The sequence below is a fragment of the Melopsittacus undulatus genome, chromosome 6 (genome assembly GCF_012275295.1).
Source record: "Melopsittacus undulatus isolate bMelUnd1 chromosome 6, bMelUnd1.mat.Z, whole genome shotgun sequence".
NCBI classification, from domain to species: domain Eukaryota; kingdom Metazoa; phylum Chordata; class Aves; order Psittaciformes; family Psittaculidae; genus Melopsittacus; species Melopsittacus undulatus.
In genome coordinates, this window is record NC_047532.1 from 50887025 (window position 1) to 50909888 (window position 22864).

Consider the following 22864-nt stretch of genomic DNA (forward strand, 5'->3'; position numbering starts at 1 on the left):
TAAGGGGTTACAAATATTCAGACTTTATTATAAATAAGAAATACTGTTTTATACATAAAAACTGCAAGTGTTGCATTTTGTTCACCGCCCCAGACAGCAAGACCACAGATTAAGGCAAAAAGCTGGAGTGAAGGCACATACTGAGGGGCCACAGTCAGGAATAAGGTGATTAAGGGACTGTCACACATTGCCCATGACATCCAGCACTCCACCAGCAGCTGTTGCATCATCACATTACGTAAAGAAATAACTGGACTTATACACTGAATAATGGCTGTAATGCAGTAGTGATTAAGAGATTGCTTATAAAGATTTTTTTATTTAAAAATAAAATTCTGTTAAAAACAGCTTAAGGGGGAAAAAAGATAAAAGAAAGCAGGAAACCTTAGGCCTGAGGTCAGCCAGGGCATGTGTGCATCTTTGCACCTGCTCTTCTCACAGCCTTGGCAGAGAGGTGACGCGGTTACAACCAGCCATCTGACAAGAGCAGCCAGCCAAGACACTGACCTCAGTGTCCCACACGTGAGTAAGCACAGATAAGCTCTCCTCCAGGTATTAGGTATGTTTCCAGGCAGGGGGAAATCCCCAGCTGTTCAGTTGTAATAATCTTTAAGAGAAGGGGTACAAGACCAATGTGGGGTTTGCTAGGAACAACCCCTGCCCAGCAGCGCCATTCCTGAGGGTGCACCAAGCCTCCCGCATCACACAGTGGTATCAAGATATCCCCAGATCCAGCTCTCCAACTACCTCAATACTGGGTCCGGTCTCCCAACAGTGCTACAGCTCCTTACAAGCCCAGCTGCAAAGCCAGAGCCCCTACTCTGCTCCTGGCACAGCATCCCTGGGGACAAGGGACACAGAACAGGGTGCACCATGCATCAAGGATGGCTTTGGAGGGAGGGCTAGAAAGCATCCACCCTACAGGCAAAGTGGTTATTGCTGATGCCCCTATGGGTGCTGAGGATACAGGAGAGGTAAGAATGCAAGAGCTCAGCTAGGAGAAACACTGAGCGCTAAGGGAATAGCATGGACAGGAGCAATAATACAGTGCACGCACCCCAGTGGCTATAAGGGAAAGAACATAGAGGAGGCCAGGCTGTGCCACTCTGGAAATATGGCTGAGTATATTTACACACACATACACACACACAAGAGACTTCCTCACACTATAATCATGATAAAAACGGAAAAAAAAAATCACATTCACACAAAAAATATAAATTTGAAATAATTAATAGCACCAGTGTGTGTCAGATAATAATTTCTTCCCCGCTACGCAAACGTACAAAGTTGCATAGTGTTTAATGATAGATATATACTGGATCTCAGGGAAGGGGGGAGGGATGCCAGGCTGGAGGCAAAAGGGAAGCCACAGAGGATGCTCTCATCTCAAGAGGAGGGCCAGAGAAGGAGTGAGGGGCTCCCTGCTGCTCCCACCCAGCACCAGTGAGCAGCTGGGAGGTACTACCTAGGGAGGAAGCCTGCTGGGGAGGCAACGGTAGCTATGTGAAAGGCAGACCTGCCACCTGAGCCTGGCCTGATGTCCCTGTGCTGTGGTGGCTTTATGGTGACTGGGAGATCAGTAGACAAAAAGAAAGGAGGGCATCAGTAAACTCCAGTTCTTTCTGCCAGATTAAAAGCAGGGAAGAAGTAAGAGCAATGCCAAGAGACAAAAATGCCACTGTCCTTCAGGAAAAAGATGGGGAGAAAGACCTTTTCATTCCCCCACTTGCATGCCCTCTTCCTTCCCCACCCAAAGACATTCAGCACGAAGGCCAGTGCAGCTGTTGGAGCTCTCTATGGCAGCTCTCCTCTTCAGCAAGCCTTCTCCTGCTTGAACTAAGTGATCTGTCAATCAGACATTCATAAACCAGAAAAACAGATCCTCTGGTAATTCAGTAGCAACACCTACAGACGGGAACACAGCTCATGGCTTCCACACTCCCAAGCCTGGACTACCTGGCAGGTAGCTGCTTACAGACCAGACCCAGAACTTCTCCCCACACCAGGAGTGAGGAGGGCAAGACTTATCACTCCCCCAGTAAAGTCCTACGACTCCACCAGTATCCCATCTTCCCAAAAAAATCTCCTCTCAGAGGCTGTGTTTTTCTCAGAGCGATGCATCATCACAGAAAGCATTTCAGAAAGAGGCTTCAGCTATTTTGTCAAAGGCTACCAGTGCTGTCAGATTGGCCGCTAGTTATCAATTAAAAAAAATTCACAGGGTTAGAAGATGGGAAGAGGGATCTAAATGAGTGCAGCTATACTGGCCATTACAGTAATACTTTGGTAGCCATCCTCTTCCTTCATAGGGACAGAGAACTCTGGGACCAAGGACTTTACAGTCAAGGGGAGAAGAGAGGAGGGAAAGTGGGGTTAGTTTTGCCTTGCTGTATACAGCTCACATGGTTATTTCTGAACCACAGTATAAAGAGTCCAGAGCATCTCTCATCCTTGCACTAATCAAAGGGAAACTGTCTGAGAAAGGGGCAAAGGCGGAGTGCTCAGGAAAACAATCTATATAAAAAAAGCCCTTTGAGGCCCAAAGACGGATATTTAATTTGCTTCTCAAAAAAAAAAAATCTTTCAACTTATCCTGATTTGAAAAGAAAACAGCGGCTGCGAGCAGCAAAGAGTTGGGTATTGGAAGAAGGTAATGTGTGTTAAGGCACTCCATAGCCAAACCACTGCTCCACCACTCACCAGGGTAATACCCCCCACCCCCAGTGCACCCTTAGGGTTTTTCAATGGACGGGGTGTTAAAACAGCCAGATGGCAAAGTCTTCTTGATGTCTTCCAGATTGCTAATGTCCTTCAGGATCTCTTCAATGTCCCTGTTGTAAGCCTGTATTGCATCATCTTGCTTCCTGGCTTCTCTTTCAAGAAAAGACACTTTCTGGTCCAGGTCACTATCTTTCATCTGGTCTTTGGCACTGTTCAGGGTACCCTCAATTTCATTCAGTTTGTTCAAGTCTACTGTCTCCAGTTGCCCTGAAAAGCCAGAAGCAAATAGTGAAATCCATTAACAAAATTTTGACACTTTAGTTGTGAATGTTTACACAGCTTACCCCACTCAGAGACCTCCATGAGGCCCTCTCTGCATTAGAAACAGCATTTAAAACAGCACCAACCATATGGATTACACCTTCAGTGCCTCAAAAAAAGTCCTTGGCTTGCAGAAAAAGCAGTACTGAACATTGTTCAGTATTGAGAGCTTTGAGGCTAATCAAGGGAAAAGAAAAAAAAAAGAAACCCAACAAACTCCAAACCAAATTCCTTGACAAAACCACACAAACACCGTTTCTAGAAGCCCATTCGATTCCTTGCACAGCACTGTCACGGAAGCCAGCAGCACGCCATCTACTGGGACTGCCGCATCACGGAAACACTCAAAGGCAGACAGCGTATTAAGGACAGTCTTACCTAACTGATCCAGCAGATCATTAATGACAGAAAGCAAACTGTTCACAGAGTTCTTTGCTTTTCTTGCGTTGTCTTCTGCCTCCTGGGCAGCTTGTGAGGCCTGCAGAATTTATAAGAGAGAAATAAATGACAGCACAAAAAAAGCCGTTGCCTCTCCTCTTCACAGGTTTGCCCAAGCAGTTAAGTTACACAAATCCCTGTCTCCTCTCTCCAGGATAATATTCCTACACTGACATCTTTAACACGGTGCTGGTGAAGACCGATGACCTTCAAATAATATTTTCTGATTATTTCAGGATGGTAACCCCTGATAACTGAGCAGGATTTTGCAGGAAAGGTCAGAGCAGTCAATAGGGCTACGGTCAGGTTTTGATCAAAATAAAAGTGTTGCATTAAGAACTGTCTCTCAAATTCTGGAAGGGAATCTATGCTAAATGCCATCAGAGGAACTCTTTGGTCACCTCGCACTTTTAATTCCACTTAAAAACTGGAAGAGTTTGAATACTGGCTGGACCCACTGCTGTCCTTGCAGGAGACAAAAACTGCATCGCCAAGTCAGCAGGGACACGGAAGTTTCTTGCCATTGCTGCCACCTGCCAGCATTACTTACCATGCCTGCCATCATCATATCCTGCTCAGCATCATCTTGCTTCCGCTTCAGCTCTTTTTCTGCATCCTGTAGTTGCTTCATCATGTCATCCACTTCCCTGGCCAGCCCCGTCACATCAGCAAAAGTCTTGTCAGCTTCGGCTTTGGTAGCAGCAGCATTCTACAAACAACCACAGGGAACAGGATGGAAAAAGGCAGTGAAGGTGCAGAACCTCCTTCAATCCTTTTCATCAAAAAGTCACCAATTTCCTACCATGCCACATTTTGCATTCTCTAGTGGGGAATACAGCAGAAAGCATGTGGGGCTCACCATGAAATACTGGAATAGAAAAGTTTACACAGATACATACCAAAATCTCAGGAGGGTGGACTCAGAACTGCAAAGAACTCACCTTCTGAACAGTACCAGCGATTTTCTCAGCATCATTTGCTTTAGCCTTGGCTTCACGGGCATCAGCAGCAGCATTGCCAAGCGCCAGCTCTGCCTGGCGTGTTTTATTGTTGGCTTCAGCAATGGTCTGGGTAATGGCAGGAATCTTTTTCAGAGCCTCCTCAGCTGCTGTCTTGTTATCGTTCACCCGCTTATCAAAATCTAAGAAAGGGCAAAACACTTCCTTATCACTTGCTCCAGAAGGGACTTGGGATGCTGCTTTGACCAAGCTACCTCCACTTCATCACCTTGACATCAGAGGGACGAAGAGCAACCTGGGGTGTGGTGGGATATACACTTGCAATTCTCCCTACTACACATCTTATGACCCTAAATAAGGAACTTAGGAGGTTTCCAATCTTCCTTTTTTTTTTCTTTAAAGAAAAAAAAAGCCAAAATAACCCACCAACTCTCAGGTACTGGCCATAGCATGGCACATTTAACCAAGGTACTTGTCACTCAGCAAGTTACATGTCACATGGGGATTGAAGGATTCACTGCAAGTGTTTTCTCTTTACCTTTCAGGTTGCTGAGAATGGTATTAGCCTCCTGTAGTGTGCCATTACCCTTCCGAGCAGCTTCCTCAGCCAGGGCTTTCGCTGCATCTGCTCGAGCCAAAAGCTGGTCTGCAGTCTAAGGAGACAGGGCATATAGCAACATTCTGATACGTTTCTTACATTAACATTTCTTACTTTTTGAAGGAGAACCATCTAGGTGTATCATTTAGCATTGCTCAGCCTGAAACACCAATGCCATAACAGTGTCCATCCCTGAGTGGCAAAGCTTCCTCTGAAACCAGGTGATTTTAGGTACTTTTGGAATACTGTTCTGAATACAAAGAGGATACTACACCTGACAAACATCCTCTACTCTCTCATATAGCCTCAATGCCATTGGTTTTACCAGCTTTTTGCATCTCCTTTCTGGGGCCATTCTTCAGTATTCTTTTAAGTTACATGCAGCACCAAGACTGAATAAGACCAGATCTTTCGTATCTGGTCAGTTACTCATTTTCCTTTTTTTTTCTCTTCCAGGAAACAAAAGCCTGCACACAAAACAGAACCGACCTGCTGCTCTGTCTTCCCTTTCTCCAAGAGGTTCTTTACTTCCAGCTCCTTTCCTTTCATGTCTTCTCTCAAATCCTCATAATCTTTTAGCTTCCTGGCAATTAGTTGATCTAACTCCTCTGCTTCCTTCTTGATCTTATTTGCTTCATTCTGCAGGTGGAGATCAGAAACAAATGCAGAATCCTGAATGTTTGAGAATTCCTGAACAGGTGATGAAACATGGTATAGTTTCTAATGGTCAAACAGGCAGAAGCTATGATGGGTACCCATCTCTTACAACTACAGCTGTAACTTTGCCTTCAAAGCTCTGAATACCCTGAGGGACAGTGCAATGAAGGACAGATTTTGCACAGTTTTGTGTGCAAGAAGCTTTCCTGCACTATAGTGAGCACATAAGATGGAGCAGTTTGGCAGGCTTCAGAGTGAACTGAACTTTTTTCACTTCTCTGTTCAAGCCAAGACGTTTGGCAAATAACAGTTAATTAATTTTTTTTTGTCCTTCAGAGATCAGGAGGATGTGGGGAAGTTACGTATGTAGTTTCCTGCACATGTCTCCTGCATAAAAGCTGAAATGCCCAAGTCTGGATCATGGCTAGCTGGATAAAACTTTCACAGACTGTTTCTATGCAGAAAAACATCAGCAAAGCACAAGCAAGGTATCCCAGCAACCTAGCACACTGCTGTAACACTTCTCCTCATTGGTCTTTAGAAATTGTTGTGCATGATGCTTCCCACACATACCTCTAGACCTGTGGAATCCACAGTAGGTAGACTGGTGAGATTAGCATAGATCTGCAGGGCTCTGTTTCCAGCTTCCTCTGCCTCTGCAAGCACTTTGCTGGCCTGCTTCTCTAGGTCTCGAGAAATGTTCCTTGCCTGATTATACCTAAAAAACCACCAAGGATCCAGTTACTTTTTTTTGTAGATCTGAACTTACTAATTGAGTAGTGAAGCTAAGAAATTGAAATGCAAGTCTTGCAAAATCCAAAGCATAAAATACTACAGAGGGTGTCTTAATTTTAAAGCCAGAAAATAAAAACAACTTTATGTTACAGACTCACTTCTGGTTGAGCTCATCAATGTCATTTGCAGTTTGGTTTTCACCAGCCAGGGTCTTCAGCAGCAGCTGATATGCTTCTGTAGAAGTATCATTTGCTGCCTTAGCTATGCGAACAATCTCATCAGCTTCTTTTTTGTGTCTGAACAAGATTACAGAAGAAAAGTAATGCCATTAGAATTGTCAGCCAGTGGTTTTCATCCTCTATTCCCGATTTTATGCTCTCTTCCAGCTTTTATTCTTATTTTAACTTCCTTCACCCAGATTTGCATACAGAAGATGCTGAAACATCTGCAACAGAAGATGCTGTTTGAGCACCCACAGTGCCAGTCTCTGACTCAGAAAAGTAAGAGATTCTGTTTCATACCAATCAAATAAAATTTTGGTTTTGCAAGGAAGAGCAGGGTCCTGATGCAACCTGTGAAAAGCATGTCCTGCACAGCCTACCTTTCAGCCAGCTTACGGGCCTCTTCTGCCAATAGAGTCATGTTGTTAGGGTCCCCACTTGACTCTGGAGGTGTAATGGACTGAAAAAAAAAATAATCTTAAAGCTCTTCTTTATATTTTATTCATCTTTTCTTATATTTATGGTTATGATCTAAGTGCTTAGAGATGTGTCTAAGCTACTTCTGATTTCTCTACATTTTTTTTCTTAAGTCCATACAGTTTCCATCAATGGTTGCCCCTCAAAAACAGAGGTGCCAATATTTATTTAGGAGTTCTTGTGCTGGTTTCTTTGAGCAGAAAATAAGATATAACCTATGACAGACACTGGGATTTGCATTTATTTATTTCCCATGATCTTGTGTAGGGAGGAGGATATTTCCATAGCAAATTTGCTATATGAGAGAGAGAACAAGCAGAGAAATGCACGGGAGGGCACAGAAAGGAAAGGCCCTCTCCTCATCACATGGGAACTTGGCAGCACACTCACCACATTGTCAGCTGCCATCTTTGCCTTCTCAAGCATATCAGAAGCTAAGCTTATCAGGTCCTCAGTGTCCTCCACCCGCACCCTGGCTTGCTCCGCCAGATTTTCTGTCTCACGCACTGTGCCCTGGATGTTCCTCAGCCTGTTGAGCTGGCTCGTAAGCGTGCTGTTAATGTCTTTGAGACGATCCATGAGGCCCTGATCTACATCTGAAACACACGATATAAGCAGCAGCGAAATTAATTACAGCAGGAAAAGAAGCTGGAGCAGCAGCTTACCTCTGCAGGCAACACATTCGTAAGTTAATCCCCTACTGGAACATGACCAGCAAAGCCATTTCATAAGTCAGTGTCGTGGTTTAAATCAAGTCCACACACAGCTCGTTCACTCACTCACCCCCTTGCTCCCCCAACTCATGGAGAGTTAGGAAGGAGAATCCAAAGAATGTAGCCCCCCACAGGTTGAGATAAGCACAGTTTAATAGCTAAGGTATAACACAAATCACTACTGCTACTACTACTACAGATAATAATGATTAAGCCAATAACAAATGAAGAGAATACAACACCTCACCAGCCACCGACCCATAACTCACCCCACCCTGCCCGACCGAGCACCGACCGATACCTCCTCCATCCCCCCAGAGCTCCAGCCCTTCCGGGTCTCTCCCGGTTACATCCTGGGCATGACGTGCTATGGTATGGAATACCTCTTTGGCTAGCCTGGGTCAGCTATCCTGTCTCTCCTTCCTCCCGGCCTCCCCTCCTCCCTGGCAGAACATGAGCTCAGAAAAAGGCCTTGAACAAACCAAACACCTGAGCAGTAACTCAAAACATACTTGCTATCAGCAGCCGTTCTCAGCCTGAAAGTCAAAACACAGCACTGCACCAGCTACCAAGAAGGAGAAAAATGACTGCTACTGCTCAAACCAGGACAGTCAGTCAGCTTGAGATCAAAGTCATCATCAGAATGCACACTAGATTTGAGAAATGAAAAGTCATTAAGTACTAAGACCACAATCCTGCTGGGTGTTGGAACCAACTCTAATGGGGAATTTTGTGTCCAGAATCAAGTTTAACCTCTATCATTGACTTAAAGAACACAACAGAGCTGTTCCTCAAGAGGTATGAAACATCTGCTCTGTAAATTCTCTTTAGCTTAACTCATAGAAGCTAAACAGAGACAGAGGAATAGTGGGGCTGTACATTATTGTCCACTGTAGGCAATGGTGGCTACTCCTGAGCCAGACACAGCTTCCATACACAGAATAGCAAACCTACCCCAATCTGCCCCCCAAACCAAAGGGATGGCAAAAGCTGGAAGAATAGAGCCTTGACTCTCCAATCTGTAGGAACTATGAACCCCCCAAACTTCCCAAAATTTCTGGACCACCATGTAACTCCACACAACAGCATCTTACTAATGGAGCCATAAAAGCACAGATACATGCCTCATGACCATGAGCAATTACTTTGAAAAGGTGAGAGCATTATTAGGAGATAAAGTACAAGCAGAAGCCTGCAGGCCTCCAAAATTAAGATTTGTTTTCCCTTGACCTTGCAATACATATTAAGTACTGAACATGAATGTCTGACACATTTCAGAAGCATACTACAAACCACATGTCAAGTAGAAAAAACACAAGTAAGTGCTACAGGTGTGCAGAGATTTTTGCAGTGGTAGCCTCTGTTGCATTTAACTTGTCTCTTAGTTAGGGACAAAGCAACAAAGCTGGTAAAGGGTCTTATGAGGAGTCACTGAGGCAACTACAGTTGTTTAGCCTGGAGGAAGAGGCTGAAGGGAGACTGTCACACTCTAGTGAGATAAGAGTAGTGGATTTGGCAGTCTTGGAGTAACAGCTGGACTTGATCTTAACGGTCTTTTCCAACCCACCTGATTCTATGATTCTAATATCTGATCTACCCTCTTTCAGCTTAAAGGCATTCCCACTTGTCCTATCACTATTTGCTCTTTTAAAAAGTCTCTCTCCAGCTTTCTTCAGGCTATGTTTAGGTATTGGGAGGTTGCTTTAAGTTCTCCCTGGAGCCTTCTCTTCTCCAGGCTGAACAACCCCAGCTCTCTCAGCCTGTCTTCAGAGAAGATGTGCTCACTCCAGTCCTGTGATCATCTTTGTGGTCCTCCTCTGGACTTGCTCCAACAAGTCCCTGACCTTCTTACACTGGGGACAAAGTGCTGAACACGGTACTCCAAGTGGGGTATCACAAGAGCAGAGTAGTAGAGGAGAATTGCCTCCCTTGACCTGCTAGTTCTTTTGATGCTGCTCAGGATAGCAGTTGGCACTTTTCTGGCTTTCCAATAAGTATATTGGGAAGTCTTCCATTTGTTTAGCAAGTAACTAAAACTACTTTTTCATCTGGAGAAGAGGGTAACAGATAGAAGACTTGCATCTCTACACAGCCAGAGGCAAATCTTCACTTTGCATTTACAACAGAGACCACTGGGAGAACATCAGGGATAAAAGCATAGCCACTGCTGTTTTGATAATAACGTACACTGTCTCAGTGCTATCTGAAATGGCTGTCAATCCTCATGCACAGCAAAGACTTGAAATTAAACACCCTGTGTCCAAGGGGAACAGGAACATCAAGCAAAGAGCTCATTTCATGTTGGTCCATGTATGCTTAGGTCAACTCACCTTTGCTGTTTTGTGCTTCCTGGAGCAACTCCATAACATCTCTTTCTGCCTGCTTCAATCTCTCTTCAAAGGCTTGATCAGTTACAGCTTCTTCTCCCGTACCCAGATTTGCTATGAGGTTTTCCAGCTCCTGCAACCTTTCACGCTGCTCCACCACCTAGATGATAAGGACAGAGGACAGCTATACACAGAGCAAAGTACCTTGAACCTCACTGATTTCAGGAGGTACCAGCCAACCACAAACTCAAAAGCCACTGCACAACCAGGCACATTGCCACCTTCTCCAGTGGTACCAACAGTGGTGCTTGTGGTCTCACCTTATCTTTCACTAATCTGTAGCAGGCTGGACACTCTTGGCAGCCTGTCCAGGAGCGGTTGTAGAAGTAGTTCTCCTCACACTGGTCACAGCGGCTTCCCACGAAGCCCTCCTTGCATTCGCAGTGACCATTCTCCTGGCACTGCAGGGAGCGTGAACCCTCTGGATCACAGTCACAGGCTGCAGGGAAGTTAAACCTCAGTCAGACTGGAGTAGAGGCAGAAATACCCTAAGACCCACAGGGCAAGAGCATACCCTCAACATTCCAAAATGACTGCCAGAGCAACAGGGCACAAACTCACAGCTGGAGCCCCACTCTAGGAGCTTCTACACACAGCAGGGCACCATATCTAGCTTGACACAACATTCACTGCATGTGCTCTAAGTGCTGCTGCTGCTCAAAGTAATGCTCTCCCACAAAGCATTATGATTTTCTACCCCATTTCATTGTAACCAACTGCAGTAATTTTTCTGCTCTTTACAGGCAGGGGTATCAAGGAGGAAAGTTTGGATCATCCTGTTTTTCAATCATGCTTACAAGGTTTGTTGCTCCTCAAGATAGAATCTGTATATTCAAGCCATTTGCAGAGTAGCTGGGCAGAGATTTAACATTAGGAAACAGGACAATTGCTGGACAAGATCCATAGAACGCATTTACATGGAAGAGAAGTGCATATCTAGTAAATTGGAATTATTCCTACTCCCCATTATAAAAATAAGAAAAAGGGGATAAACTACTGTACAGAGATCAAATTTCACCATGCAGAGTGTGACCATAGAAGTGCCTACTTCTGCTGTGATGAAGAGCGAGGTGAGGGAGTACCTTCCCAGAGACACGAAGAAAATAAAGACAAGGCTGGCTGTGCAACATCCTTCCCATCTGCCTTGCTCCAACCTCTCAGACTTACGTTTACAGCCTTCGGAGCCAAAGCCAAAGTGGTTGACCTCACATCTGTCGCAATGCTGGCCGGTGACACCAGGCTGGCACTCACACTGCCCAGTTCGGATGTCGCACTGGCCATTGGTGGAGCCCAGTGCGTGGCAGTTGCACCTGCAGGAGGCAGCCACATGTCAGACAGTGACACAGAAGGGCACATGGGTGAAGTCCTTCTCTGGGGGAGCCCTAACTAGCACAGCAAAATGTTTCCATTTGGCGAAAGACACTTCTTGTGCAAATGCAGGAGAGAGGCACTGAACCTTTGAACAATGCAAAGTCATTTGGTGCCAGCACTAAAAAAAGGAACCCACAGGCCCCTGCTATCAACAATCAGACAGTCACATGGCACTTTTCTATTTAAAATCCTGATTTAAAACTATTTATAAAGCTATTTATAAGTAAGGCTTTTTGTACAGCCTTCACAGCTGTACTCCTTGACTCCTGCCCTTCCCCACCCATAGCAACATCAAGGCACACCAGCTATTTGTGACAAATATCACATTCCTGCACAAAGTAAGCACAGACCCCCCTCAAAACCAGGCTCTTTGCCCCAGTGCAAGGCACACATCACCTCTCACAGCCACGTCCACTCTGGAGGTTGAAGAAGCCAGGCTCACAGGCACTGCAGTCCCTCCCAGTGACATGAGACAGGCATTCACACTGCCCAGTCACCTGATTGCAACTCGTCTGTTGATTCACAGTGCCATATGGATTGCAGTGACAAGCTGCAAAAATAGAAGAGATACAGAAACATGCAGAAGGTTAGACGTCCCTTGTGGTGCTAGTACTCCGCTAGCCACTCCCTGAACAGGCATGGATCCAAAACACACACAGCCCAGCCCCTGCATCGCACAATGCTTTTGCTTCGATGGCAGTAAGCACCCACAAACACAAGCATTTTAGCAAGCTAGAACCAGCAAACCAGGATAAAGCCACACATCGCTGCTGACAAGCATGAACAACAACAGTCTGACATTGTCTGCTAACAACACATCAGGGAACAGCAGCTCTCAGGGACAAAACCATTTTTAAATGCAAGAGGAACCAGCTCTCACCTCTGCACTTGTCGGCAGGATCAAGGGCCAGGGGGTTCCCAAAGAAGCCGTCTTTGCAGCGGTCACAGTAGAAACCAGCAGTGTTGTAGATGCACTTGAGGCACTCGCCCGTCTGGCGATCGCAGTTCCCCACGGCGTTGGGATCGATGTTGTCGTTGCACTGGCAGAGGCGGCAAGGCCTCACAGCACCATTTTCACCCAGTGGGTCTCCAAAATAGGCATCATCACACAGCTCGCACCTCTTGCCTGGGATGCAACAGAAATACGTGCTGCAGCAGAAAGCCATTAGCTGTCATCTCAGCCAAACCCCCTCTGCAACCTCTTTTGAAAGTCAGTTCTCCAGCTAACTACCCTTTTATCCTTCTGTTAAGACCAGAAGGGTGAACGAAACCACACACAAATCCTTCCCTATCCCCAAGTTTAAGCCGCACTTTCACTGGAACTTTGCATTACGAATTATTTCAGCTCCTTCTTTCTCTCCTGCTCCTTTAAGCCAAACCTATTTGTTGTAATTTGGTGTTAATTTAAGAGTCCAAGCAGGCAGAGCTCCATGGGGCATCACTGTTCCAGGAAGCCTCACTGCCAAGAAGATCTGCCAAACCTCCACAGGCAGCCACTGAAGCATCCAACTCAGCAACTCCCTACACTTACTGCAGATTTGACCTCCCCAGCCAGCTATAAGCTCTATTTCTTGGGCAGATCTTGCACGCACAAACCCTCTTTCCCCCTCACCTTGTTCCTTACATCCCAAGAAGGCAGTGGGATCTAAGAGGAACTCCTGCACAATCACATATCCACAAGTAAAAATGAGCTTGTACTGACACCTGAGCTGCAGGGAACATAGACCCCCTGGACTTCACTTTGGTTCACGAAGCAATGGCATCCATGGGAACCCCCACAAACTGCTTCTGTGCTTCATCAGGGCCTTTCCTAAGCATTTCAAGCATTTACAGGTATTCTGCACTTTGGACTCTGCCATGCCAAGCATCAAATCAGCAGAGAAGTGTGAAGGCTAGCCAACCATCCTAAGACTTCCTTGCTTTGAAGGCAGAATAAAAAGACAGGCCCTCTCACACAAGCATCCTGCAGTGTCTCTCTGGCTGACAAACTACATCTTCTAATTTTATTTCAGTCTGACCCGCCTTCGTGGCTCTTTTAAATCTATCCTATTTTCTGCCCAACTCTGTGCAATTAACAGAGCTCTATTAGAACCTAGCACAGCTCCATCTATGTACCACAGAATTGTTCGGACTTTGCACAGATTAAGCCTTTGCTTCCCTTTTGTTCTTGAGACAGTCGCAAAGAATATGGGTAGCCCTGAGCCTCACACCTCACAAAATAGGGCTGAGGAAGGGAGAGGAATTTGAACTAGAAGACACAGCAGCTTTCAGCACTGCCTACTGAGGGTCAGAGCACTGGAACTGGCAGGAGGTATTTCTACAGGCCCATGGGATGCAGGAAAAAAAAAATAAAAGGCGGGGGGAAAAAAAAGAAAAAACAAAGACTTCTTGTGTAGGAACACACCTGTAGTGCCAGCTTGGCAGCTGGTGCACACAACCTCCTTTGTGCGGGGCACGATGGCACAGCTGGAGCCACCTGGGCATGGGCAGGGCTGGCAGTCTGAGGCTGTGCCCGCTGTTGCATCTCCATAATACCCATCAGTGCACTTCTCGCAGTGAGACCCTGCTGTGTTATCCCTGCAATTGCACATTCCTGGAATAGAGAAAGACATGGGGTTTGTTCCATCATCCAATCCAGAAAGAAGAACCACCCTCCTGGTGCTCCCTGTTTTATTGGCTCTTCTTACCAGTCTCTGGTTCACATGTCTCACTGTGCCCATTGCAAGTGCAAGGCACACAGGGGCTGTAGGGCCCAAGGCTTGGTGTCTCTCGCCGGTACCCAGAGGAACAGCGCTCACAAAACTGTCCCTCGTATCCTGCTGGACAGGAGCAGCTCTCTACCCAGGTCACAGGCACACCAGGTCCAGGACGAGCACTTGTGATAGTAACATCATCCAGGTGGCCAGCACCTAGAAGGGTAATGCTTTGTAACCACAAAGGCTCTCATCACCACTTCACCAAACATACATCTGAATGCTACATGAGACAGACAGGTGGATGCTTGCAGTTGGTAAGGTGAATTAAGAAGTAAAAATCCTACAGGAAGGCTGAGACAGATGAGAAAAGATGCAATGTAGCTCACAAAGGTCATGTACAGGGCAGGAAAGCTGAGAATCACAACCTAGGGGAAGATACTGAGAACAGCATGTGAGCAGGTACAGTCAGCTAAATTAAGTTACATTTTGCATACACATAGTTTCCATTTCCAAATCAAATACCAAAACCAATTCCTGTCTTTCTAGGGAGGACAAACCATCTTTCCAGCAACTTTAATACACTGTCTCTTAAGACAGCATCTGCAAACCATGCCTTGAGACAAACTCTTCAGCTATGCCCCTCAAGCCATTCCTTCATCTGGCATTTGAGCACTCCCCCCTCTCCTCTCTGGCCCTTCCCTGGAGCAGAACAGAGCCCAGACACAACATAGCTGGTTTTTAACTTAAAGCAGTGTGTATGTACCACCGCAGCAGCTCCAGAGCACTGAGCAGAGCCTCAGCTCCCACATATTAGCAGCAGCTACCACACACAAGGGACAGCTTGCTCCATACCTTTCCTCCACTCTATTTCACAACCCCACATTCAGCTTTACGAGCAACCTCTACTGAAACACTTGCAGCTTTCCCACCTTCCCCAAATGCAAAGTCATTCTCTGCGTCTTGCTGCAAAAACTCTTCTTCACACAATACCCAAGGACCCAGATATTTCTGCTCCTAATTAATTCTTGCCCCATTTTTATAAACTGTCATCACAAGAAACTGTCACTCAAGTTCAGCACAGGCAGTGCTTTCAAGACCTCACTCTTCCCACTTGTCATGCCAAGGCAAGACAAGGAAACAGGGGGGATGTTAACTGTTCCTAGTGTGGCAGAAACCAAGGCCAATGTTACAAGCTCTCTATCTCTCTCTTACCATGTACTTCAGGACTATGTGCTATGCATTTCTACCAATCTGGAGGACACTGGCTATGCAACACAGCAAAGCTTCCATATTTAGAAAGCAAAGAATCAGCAGTTGATGTGCACTCAGCTTCCAGACTCTCAAAGGCAGCCTCCTTCTTCCCCATGTCCTATTCAGGTGGACTGGGAGAAGCTGCTACACAGGAAGGGCAGGTGAAAAGTAATGGCCACAGGCTTTGCTAAATAAGATGCCTTTATAACAACTACAAATATAATATTATATAAATATTTTATATAATAACAGCTATTAATAACCAGACCAGGCCCTACAATAAAGCCACCCAAGCACTAGATGAATGAGTCTGCCCCTCTTCCATGATGTTCTGCTCAGCAACTTACTTCTCTCACTGTATGTCCCACGGATCTTGATGGAAGTCAAGTTGTAAAGAAGCTTCTGGAAGTCAAATGCCGTAAGAGCAGGCCTCCATGGGTAATCTGTAGCCTCATGGAGCCTGCGAAGAAGAGCCATGCATCAGCAAAGCTTTCAGATGTTAACAGCTGTGTTCTTTTAAAGCACCCTTTCCAACAGTGGTATGCTACTGCAACATAATTCATGTACCCTTATGCAATGCTGCTAGACAGTGAGCTTCAAATTAACCTGTTAAGACCGCTTTTCTGTGCTAAATTAGTGCTGTTTGTTTTCTCAACAGCTTACAGGTCAGGGGCACCACAGGCTAGGTTCAAGCTGCTCCTACTGTGTCTGGAGAGTCCTCTCACCTGAAGGTATAGATCAGCTTGTTCTCGCTGGGGTAAGGGTTGCCCTGGGCAATGAGTGGCACTGACACTCTCAGCCCAGCCCCTTCCAGCACCACATCCTCTGCTGAGAGGCGTGTGTCCCGTCTATCCACACGGAAGGAGAAGGTCAGGTTTTGCCCGTAACTCAAAACCTGGTTGCCCAGGAACTTTCCTAAAAGGGGCAGAAATCCTTACCGTTAGCACACAGACCAAAAAAAGCACAAACAGCACAAAGTCTAGCTTCTCAAATGACCTACGTGGTGCAACAAAATATATGGGGAAGTAGCTGTCTGAGATAACAGACACATCCTGGGTCTCTGCACTCCACTGGAGTAACACTTCCGAGCCATCACGCTGCTCAGCATGCCACTCATCCTCTCCTGGAAAATCAAATATGCAAGAATTAACACCCTCTGAAGTCATCCCTTAGCACACACTTCTCATGTCATATTGCACACCACTCCTATGTAACTAATGTACAGTCTGTACACTGGCACTAACAGGCTTCAGAAAGCAGCTCTGCAGAAGAACATACATAGCAAATATCATCTTGGGATTGGAATTAGATGACCTTTAAGGTCCCTTACAATGCAAACTATTATATGATTCTAGGAACTTTCCAATTTAAGCCCCAAACATGAGTGCTGACTTGAACCCTCTGAACTTTGAACCCCGTGACAATTAGTTGCTCCAATCTTCTTTTCTAAAGAGCTTAAGTGGGAACAGGAAAACCTGCAGTCCTCTATGACCTGATGAGAGTTTCAGCCTTTGTATGGACCATTCTCCAGTGGAATTTTAACTAAAAAGATATTCTATTCATTCTATGTAGCATGGAAACATGCATACAGAGGAAACTGTGTCAAAAAAAAAAAAAGATTTTTCCAGAGCTCACAGACCCCATCAGAAACACAGCTGTGGTTTATTCAGAGCCACATAAATGCCAAATCTAAAGCCATTAAAATCCTCTCAGTAAGAAACTCCTGATTTAGTTCTAAAACCAAGGAAATGCCTCCTTGCCAGCACTTCTCTCAAACTGCAGGTTTATATTTTCAATTCCCACTTGCACCTGCACAAGTGTGCTTTAGCACTGGGTGCTTAAGGCTATAGCTGTGAATTCATACTAGCTGCTCACATGGAAGCTCAGTAGCTTCAGAAGTAATTCAGCATTTCCAAAGAGGTATGCTGGACCTGTCTGCCTAAATTTTGGCGTCTTGCACAGAGAGGAAGGAGCAGATTTGTTATTGCTTCTGACCTGATTGACAGCCCAACTCAAAATACAAAGACAGGCTCAACTTTACCAAACTGGAAGGTGGAGGTGATGCTGTAGATACTGTAGCCAACGGCATTGGTGCAGACTGAAGAGTGGCCAAAACAGAAGCAAGGAGTACAGCCCCTTGGATTGGAGGAATCCAGATTGAAAAATCCAGGTTTGCATCTAAGGATGTGAAGGAAAGAGAATTAATTTCCCTAGTGCCTACCCAAGCCCATCACACAAATGTTTCCCATTCTTGAAACAAAGCCATGGGAAAATTACCTCTCACAGTGAAAGCCTTCAACATTTTCCTTGCACGTACACCGTCCTGTCTCAACACTGCATTCCCCTGTGCTGCCAGCTAGGTTACAAGAACAGGGCCTGAAAGAGTCAGGAGCGAGGGTAACTCATTACCACTCAGAGAATACTTTAAGAAAAGATGCCTAGTTTTTCTTTTAGATGGCTGCAGTCCTGCTTACCTGCACCCAGCTTCAGAGAGGGAGTGGAAACCTGGCTGGCACCGGTCACACTTATCACCCATCACGCCAGGTTTGCAGCTGCACTGGCCGTAGCTATCACACTGTGTGCTGAGGGACCCTGCAGGGAAAGCAGGGACAGGCACCTCAGCAGACCCACTCAGCTCTACTAGCCTGCAATTTTTTTCAACTTTACAAAATGGACAAGAAAGTGGGAAGCACAACTTCAAGCTGACAAGTGACAGCTTACCTAAAGACTGATCCTAGTTCACAGGAATTTTTCCTCTAACAACTCTAGAGAAATGAATTGTTACCTAGCCTTCAAACCATATTCAGCTTTTAAAGTTGGTTGGTCCTACCAACCAACCTTTTTAAGTATAGTTAAGCACATTCTTGTTCTTATTCCTGTGTCATCCTCAATGTTACCTTTGCATGCCTGTAATCACATGCCTGTTTTACCCTGCAATGTACCATTTCCAAGACTTCATTCTCTGAATTCCTTGTGTTCCCCATAATCACCATCTCCCCTTTGCCAGGGGAGACCTCTCCTCTCCCTTCACACACAAATGTCCCCCCTCGATTCCCAAGTTGGATTTAAAAAGCTAAATCCCCTCCTCGGAGCTAGGCTACATGTGCCACTATTAGCCCTAACAAATTCTTCAGCAAAATTCTGATTTTTGGAAGAATATCTTCTCCAGCACTGTGTGGATTTTCACAAAAAGCAGCAGCAGATTTGTTTTATCCATGGCAGACAAAATGCCTTCTCCCAGGCACTGGTGTAGCTAGCAACCTAGGAGCTGTCAGCAGTGTGAGAGTCAACTACCAGGATAAATGTATTTTAATATGCAGAAATAGTTGGTTTTTTCCACTTCAATCCACACCAGATGATTATAGCAAAGTGAAAAGTTGCTAGATAATTAGGCTGGACAGAACACAGCTCACAAAACTTTTACTATATACAGCCAAATCCACTTTGCAGTCCCACTATGACTATTTGTTTAGGGAAAAGACAGTTTTAGGACAAAAAATAGCAGTCTAAACCTATCTGAGGACGCTCTGGGTGCCAGTGTGCCACAGGATCCGAGCTGATGACTAAGTTATAAATCCCTTTGAAATTTGTCCTTAAAGATGCGAAAAGTCACCTCTTGACCATCACAAATGACAGCAGCCCTGTCAAGGTCCCACACAAGGACCTGGGAGAGCAGATGGAAGAAGAAAGAGGCCTTTCTTGGTCAAAAATTTCACAACTGTACAACTCTCTGAGACCAAATTAGATAGGAGACATACCCTGGCAGACCTCTTGCTGGCTGCTTTTAGGGTATGCTGCAAGCAATTACTTATTCCAGCTACTCTATTTTGGAATGTCACATCATATCTTACTATCTGTTACCCTTTTGTCTCCTTCACCCTTATTTGCTGTGGGCTGACAGCTTATGGGGTCACTCAATATAGGTCAAGTGGTTCCCCTGATAACAGAAGATTTGTTCTCCTACCAGATTTTTTTCTGTTAGGTTATTTTTCTTGTCTGTTAGTTGGTTTGGGTTTTGGTTTTTTGGGGTTTTTTTTGTTGTTTTTTTTTTTAAGGGGGTGGGTTTTGTTCATGTTTTTTGTTTTGTTTGCTGTTGGTTTTTTTTCTCCTCCCCCTTTTTTTAAAGGGGATTAACTACATATTTTGAATTTACTTTGTTTTTTCTCAGTCCCACACCCTTTTGTGTTTAAGGTTTCAATAGACTGTATTTATAGTGCTTGGATATGCTGTAGGAGAAACTGATGCATCTAAAGTTCACTACAACTCAACAACTTCCAGAAATACCCGCTCACATCATCTTGTTTATTAAGAATTTAAATGAGCTCTTTCGTACTGAGAGTGTCCAGGGTTACACATATGCAGTGGTGGTGGGGAAGCAGAACAAAACCAAAACTACAAAATAAAATCTAATTCAGAACACATTTGACAAAAGTAAATGCTGCAGAGGTGAACCATCTGTCCCCACCACACCAACTCCAATTAGATCCAAGAAGACTTTAAACCAAAATAATACCCAATAAACATTTCCTACATGATGGGGGGAGCAGGTGGAGAAAGAAGAAAGCCAAACAAAACACCCCTCTCTTTACCCTGTACTTTGAAGTTAGCTGCATAACCAAGAAAGGAGCTAGCTTTTGTGCATGAAGTTTGCAAACAGAAACATTTGCTTCCATTACTTACCGACTGGGTTGCAACTGCAGGGCAGACATCCCTCTTCGCTCCCTAGTCGATAGAAGCTGTCCCTACACCTTTCACAGTGGGCACCATCGGTGTTATCCGAGCAACCAGTGCAGTGGCCCCCATGGCCTGTCGAGCGGTACAGCTCAGGGTCAAAGTAGCACTCCTGTGACCTCCCGTTGCAGTCACAAGCTGCAAAGAAAATGTACAATCAGGAAACAGCATGCATGGCTGTCTGACCCCAGCCACAAAACCTACTACACAAAGGTTGATACAAAGTTGTAGGGAAGCTGGAGTAGGAGCCTTTAACTATCCCAAGACTCGTTTGCGCATCAATGAAGAGGGACGCATGTTTTTGTGGTGGCTGAATGTGGGGAGAGGGAAAGAAGGCTGTAACAATGAACAGCTCTTGAAGACCATTCTCCTCTACATGCAGTAGATAAGCATGCTCTATTCCACTCTCTTCCATATCATGCTGTCATTTGCAGCCAAAATGCCACTCTCCCACAGAAAAACACTGATCTCACACAAAAAAGCATGAAAAGATAACAGTGAGGATGACTCCATGCTGAAAGCAGAATTTATCCCCTGCATTACAAATCTGCTCTCTCTAGCCAGCAGGAGAGCTGGGTTTCACCAGCCTGTTAAGGGAACCACACATCTTGACCAGACAGCTGGGACCAATCAACACACACAGAAGTCAGACAGGAAGAAAGCTTTTCTGTCTGAAAAAGCTTCCCCATAAAGTAAACTACCAGAAGCTGTGGTTCGTGACATAGAACCAAGCAAAATAAATTGGCATTCCATCAGAGATCCACATTTGTGGTCCAGGACTGTTGCAACAACCTCAAAATTGGATTAAATAGTCAACAAATAATTGTAAAAACTAACAACCCAAATACAAGAGGAAGTCACTGGATGCTAAATGAGGAGCTTTTTAGTAGGCAATTATACTCCAGTGAACTAAATATTTTTATTTCCTATAGATCCCACGAAGTACAAACCTGTACATTTTTGTGGCACACCTCATTACTAAAGGTTGCTCCCATCTTTCTCCAGAAAGCAGATGTCCCTTTCTAGGGATCTACAGATAGCTCATATAAGATAGGAGTGGAATAACCAGCAGTCCCACATATTCTCTGCTGAAAACTACCAGAACTGTGTTTAACCCAGCAAACAACTGAGACAACTTAAAACCATGCAGGGCTAGCTTCTGGATGCCAACAAAGGCAGCGACGTAACCCCTGAGAGATTTTCCCCCCTCAAGCATAGCCACACATACGCAAACATTCATTGGCACTCTCTGCTGTTGCTCTCCTCCATGGACGGTCATTGAAGAAAGGAAGACACTTTTCACAGTCGACCCCAAAGGTGTTGTGCTTGCAGTTGCAAACCAGCTTCCCAAGTTCATTCTTCATGCACTCGCTTGCATGCCCATTACATTTGCATCTGGTTAAAGAGAGACAAGGAACAGGTATTTGAACTCCAGGGATCCAGGTCACTCACAGAGCAACCCCAAAACAGCCCAGGTCTGAAAATCTGCGACAAAACAAATGCAGATGGTCACAACAAAACTGAGGACACAAGACGGTATTGAGGCTTTTCAATTTCTAAAAGGCAGTTTATAAGAAAGACTGAGACTTTTTATGATGGCCTGTAGTGACAAGACAAGGGGTAACAATTTTTAACTGAAAGAGGATAGGCTTAGTTTGGACATATGGAAGAAATGTTTTACAATGAAGGTGGTGAGACACTGGAACAGGCTGCCCAAAGAAGCTGCGGATGCCCCATCCCTGAAAGTGTTCAAGGCCAGGCTGGAAGAGGCTTCAAGCAGCCTGATAAGTGAAAGATGTCCCTGCCTGCAGCAGGGGGCTAGATTATCACTGAAAGTCCGTTCCATATCAAACCATTCTGTGAAACAAATAGGTGTAGCATGTTTGGGTTAGCCATTCAGAAATGTGAAAATACTGACTCCTTTGCAGTGTGTCACTAAAACAGAGTAAACTGAGTAGGAGAAACAAAAATTCTGTTGGTGTCAGGTTAGTAAATTCTTCGTGGCGTCTCTCTCTCATAAGAGTCCAGGAAATGGTATGTACACTGGCTGTGTGCTACTGCTGTATCAGTAAGAAATTAAATAGCACAGAAAGTGACTAGTATAGAAGCCCAGGGACTTCAACAGATTGGTAGTGTAGGCAATGCATATCCTCATGTTGTCAGTGCCCTGTCTCGGTACTGCTCTTGGCAAATAGTTTAAAATACCACACTAGTCTTAGCTCTATTTATGAAAACATTTTATAGTCAACAACTGAAGATTTAAGCATTCTGTAATTCACTTTGGTAAAAGGAACAGACAACCATGGTATCATATAATGTGTCAGATCTTCATAGAAGACAGCTCCCAAAAATATATGTGAAAAAGACACATGGAGATTTTCTACTTACCTTTACCCTAGGCTGCAGTTATAGGTTGAGACCAATTAATAACAAGTTTAGAAAAAAAGAACACACAAAGTGCAGGATAGAAAAAATTTGGGAATTCTTGTTCTGGTTTACATTTTTGTCACTCTCTTAACCCTCTGCTCCCCCAAATCACTTAATATTTGATGTAACTGGGGAGGGGGAGCAGAAAAATCAATCTG

The 22864-nt window shown here is 44.9% G+C and overlaps 1 protein-coding gene across 1 annotated transcript in view; it reads right to left on the reverse strand.

Annotated features, from left to right (window-relative positions):
- The window catches only part of LAMC1 (laminin subunit gamma 1), a 67132-nt gene continuing 44268 nt past the window's right edge, over positions 1-22864 (reverse strand). The window contains exons 4-28 of the mRNA XM_005150178.3: positions 21508-21674; positions 20229-20417; positions 18023-18140; positions 17826-17924; positions 17590-17726; positions 16549-16671; positions 16274-16463; positions 15896-16008; positions 14289-14510; positions 14006-14194; positions 12482-12727; positions 11998-12151; positions 11398-11540; positions 10491-10669; positions 10174-10330; positions 7521-7726; positions 7034-7113; positions 6591-6728; positions 6271-6415; positions 5530-5679; positions 4981-5095; positions 4425-4624; positions 4034-4192; positions 3424-3523; positions 1-2991 (exon numbers count right to left, since the gene is read on the reverse strand). Of these exons, the coding sequence (XP_005150235.2) occupies positions 2735-2991; positions 3424-3523; positions 4034-4192; positions 4425-4624; positions 4981-5095; positions 5530-5679; positions 6271-6415; positions 6591-6728; positions 7034-7113; positions 7521-7726; positions 10174-10330; positions 10491-10669; positions 11398-11540; positions 11998-12151; positions 12482-12727; positions 14006-14194; positions 14289-14510; positions 15896-16008; positions 16274-16463; positions 16549-16671; positions 17590-17726; positions 17826-17924; positions 18023-18140; positions 20229-20417; positions 21508-21674 (3976 nt within the window). The 3' untranslated portion in view covers positions 1-2734. The remainder of the gene's footprint in view (positions 2992-3423; positions 3524-4033; positions 4193-4424; positions 4625-4980; positions 5096-5529; positions 5680-6270; positions 6416-6590; positions 6729-7033; positions 7114-7520; positions 7727-10173; positions 10331-10490; positions 10670-11397; positions 11541-11997; positions 12152-12481; positions 12728-14005; positions 14195-14288; positions 14511-15895; positions 16009-16273; positions 16464-16548; positions 16672-17589; positions 17727-17825; positions 17925-18022; positions 18141-20228; positions 20418-21507; positions 21675-22864) is intronic.